This window comes from Psammomys obesus, unplaced genomic scaffold, assembly GCF_907164565.1.
Source record: "Psammomys obesus unplaced genomic scaffold, mPsaObe1.curated_primary_1811, whole genome shotgun sequence".
NCBI lineage: Eukaryota > Metazoa > Chordata > Mammalia > Rodentia > Muridae > Psammomys > Psammomys obesus.
The window spans coordinates 1-3,327 of NW_026586449.1; the positions used below are offsets into that span (position 1 = coordinate 1).

Below are 3,327 nucleotides of genomic sequence, written 5' to 3' on the forward strand. Positions count from 1 at the left end.
CGGGCGCGGGGGGCGCGCAGCACTCGGGGGGCCCCCGGGGCAGCGGCCGGGCTGTGTCCCGGGGCGCCTGGCGCGCCGCCCTGGCGGGGCCCGGCGCCGGCTCCTCGCGGTAGTGGCCGCAGCTCGGGAAGCTGGGCGCGGCCGGGTCGTCGCCGAACCTGGGCGCTGCGGGGCACAAGCGACAGGTTAGAGGGGTGCCCCGGACGACCGCACACGCGCCCTCAGCCGTGCAGAGCCACGAGGCCCTTCCCCCTCGTGCACGGCGCCCCGGGGTCCCGCATCACACACAGCCACACTCGCTCTCCGGCCCCCTCCATCCGTGCCACCCCTGCGCACCCCAGACGCTGTTGGCAACGCGCTGGACCCCTTGTGGGAGTCACCGTGAGCAACAGGTCGCTGTAACAGAGCCACATGCTCCAGCGTGTCGTGGGTATTAAAAGCTGCTCCAAAGCCACGCGGGGCAAATGGACCCCTTGTTGGACAGCAGGGGAGTAGCCACTAAGCCGGGTCCTCTTCACAGTGCCTCCGTGTGTGTGTGGGGGGGGGGGGGGCGTGCTGTTTAGTAGGTCCATAGTTAAAAGTATTAACCATGCCCATTCAGTAAGTGCCCTGAGCTTTCCCACGACGCCCTTGTTTTCTTAATACCCAAGACTAGGAAGTTGGTCGCAAATTGCCTCAAATTAGCACCTTCAGGCCTCCCCGCCCCTTCCTGATCAGAAGTGACAGGCAAATGCTGCCACCACTCCCGCTTTAAGATGGCAATGAAAGTCCAACTCTGTGTGTTCTGTCATTAGCCAGTGTTCAGATACCGAGAAGTCATCTGTCCCCGATGCCTACAGGCCCTTCACACTCTTCCTTGGTTGTGAGGCAGCCTTGCACAGACGGCCGGGGACCCGGCCACCCCAAGGCTGCCGGGGAAGGCTGGGCCCGAGGCAGAGGGGCTGGTGTGCTCTCTTCCAAATCGCGTGCTTTTGAAAATCATGTACCCCTGACGTCCACAGAGGCCCGGTTTCCCCCGTAATTGTCCCTCTGCTCAGACCTGGCCGTGAAATGTAGAGTGGTCACATGTGGAGTCAGAGCCTTGGAGTTTGCGCACAAAGCAAAGCGGGAGAGACAGGTGAGGGTGCAAGCGGAGGAGAGGAGAGACAGGAGTGCGGGGCACGCTTCTGGGGCCTGCTTGATGCCAAGGGCAGGTTTCCTCCGGCAGAGCACCCTGCTGTGGCTCTATCCTCGCTTTAGGGGTCCTTGCACCATCTGCCTAACTTGCTCGGGGCTCTGCGGAGTCACTGGTCTGGGCAGCACTGGCTTACAGCTCGCCCCAGGCCACACTGTCCTCTTCTGCCCATGACTGGCTAGTGACAAGCGGAAGTCTCAGGTGTGCCCTGTCGTGGCATTCACTGTCCATCGCCATTCACTAGCTAACACAAGTTAAGAGCCTGAGTGGGAGCGCCTGGAGTGCGCCCAGTAGGCTGTGGGCCCGTCTCACAGAGAGAAAGGCCGAGGCTTGAAGAACAATGCTAACTGCTCCCTGTTCACGGTCTCTGCCCCGAGGCCAGGACCTTCTGCTCTTGTTTCCTGTGGTTTGAAACTGGTCCGGGCCAGAACTACTGTCTCCCTCACTCACTCTGGGGTACAGTGAGAAGACGATGCAGCTGGAGAATTGGCCAACATGGCAGTGGGTTTGGAGATCACTTTTGTCTCCCTGTGTGGGCATGAATAAGGCCAGGGGTTAATTGGGGTCTGGGCACTCGACTTCCCTCTCCTCTTTATGCCATCTCCTGTGTTCCTGAGATTGAAACCCAGTCCCGCTCCCATGAAGCCGTGACTGGCAGCAGGAGGCATGGAAATCCTGCTCAGAAGCAGAAAAGGCCAATTTGCCCAAAGTTCCAGGATTCTTTCCATCCACTGCCTCGGATGCTAAACCCCTCCCCTCCCCCTCATGCAAATAGAACCCACCTTCATAGTTTGGCACATGTCCATGCCGGCCGGCACTCACAAGAGGCTCGGAAAGGCTTTTCGCTGGCGATGGGCTGCTGGGCACGAGGGGGTTGGCGTAACGCCACTGGCACTCGCTGCTGGCTGGCAGCGTGCTCAGGAAAAAGCGTGCCACCTCACACGGGGGTCCTTGGGGCTGCCCGAACTTGGTGGGCAGTCCTGGCTTCTTGCTGCTGAAGACGGGGGGGTCCAGAGGGAAGTGTCCATAGTGGTAGGAGAACGGGAGGCCGTAGGGAGGCCCGTACAAGAGGTCACCGCCGTCCGCGTGGAGGTGCTGCTCCGGAGGTCCCGAACTTGGGGGGGGGCTGCCTCTCCAGGTCCCCACTTGGCCACACTCCAGTCTGTCCATCTGGAATGAGCCGTACTGCTGCATGGCAAGGGGACAAGTGAGAGGCCACCGGGCGGGGAGGCCCCTTCTCGTCCCGCAGGGCAGGGCCTGCTCCCTGCCCCAGGCTGGGCTGCCTGACCCCGTGTCACCCAGAGGTCCTGAGTGGAAAGAGCTTGCACTCCAAGCTGAGCACACACTGGAAGCTGTGGACACATGCCACTTCCCAGAGCTCACTGTGAGAGGGGCCGTTTCCATTTGGTGGTGCCCAAAGCCAAACCTGGTCGTGTACACCTATCATCCTACAGATGTTTGTGGGATTTTTCTTGCCACTGAACAGCTGTTCACAGTTCACGGCCGGTGCCCTGAGCCCCTAGGGAGATGCCACTCCGCCCGTGCATGTGAGTGCGCGCGCCCGAGACTTACCTGTGTGGGGTATGGGCTTATTCTGAGCTTCGTCTTCATCTTCGAGCTTTTGGGTTTCGCTGGCTTTCTGGTCTCGTGTGAGGTAGACACGGGGGTTCTCCAGGAGTCCTGAGACTTACAGGTGGACACCTGGTCCACAGACAGCTGGAGCTCCTTGTATTCCACATCTCTGGAAGGCACGAGCAGGCGAGTCAAGCCGAGGCTGTGTGTGGAGGAGCCTGCGCTGCACCCTGGGGCTGGCTGCCAGGGCCCCCGGTCCTGACACGGGCCACCGGCGGCTCCAGGGTGCTGACCTAGGGTTCCAGAATGGAGGGAACGGATATGCTTTCCCAAACCTGGTCGGCAATTCCCAGAGGCTCTCCTGACCACGCCACAGCATGGACACGTGGACAAGGCACAGGCAAGAGCGGTAAGAGCAGTAGCGCAGGGACCCTGAGGCCCTGTGGATCTGCCCGCCCTGGAGCCTGGGGGTGAGAGCCTGGGGTGTGATCCTGGGGTGTGATCCTGGGGTGTGATCCTGGGGTGTGATCCTGGGGTGTGATCCTGGGGGTGTGAGCCTGGGGGTGTGAGCCTGGGGTGTG

The 3,327-nt window shown here is 61.4% G+C and overlaps 1 protein-coding gene across 1 annotated transcript; it reads right to left on the bottom strand.

The window, feature by feature from the left end:
• Positions 1–7: 7 nt before the first annotated feature.
• On the bottom strand, positions 8–3,319 carry LOC129672420 (single-minded homolog 2-like; the record flags this gene model as incomplete). Its single annotated transcript, XM_055601873.1, has 3 exons — positions 8–165; positions 1,957–2,362; positions 2,747–3,319. Coding segments are annotated over 3 exons (1,137 nt in total), but the record flags the coding sequence as incomplete, so codon positions are not given.
• Between the last annotated feature and the right edge of the window lie 8 nt (positions 3,320–3,327).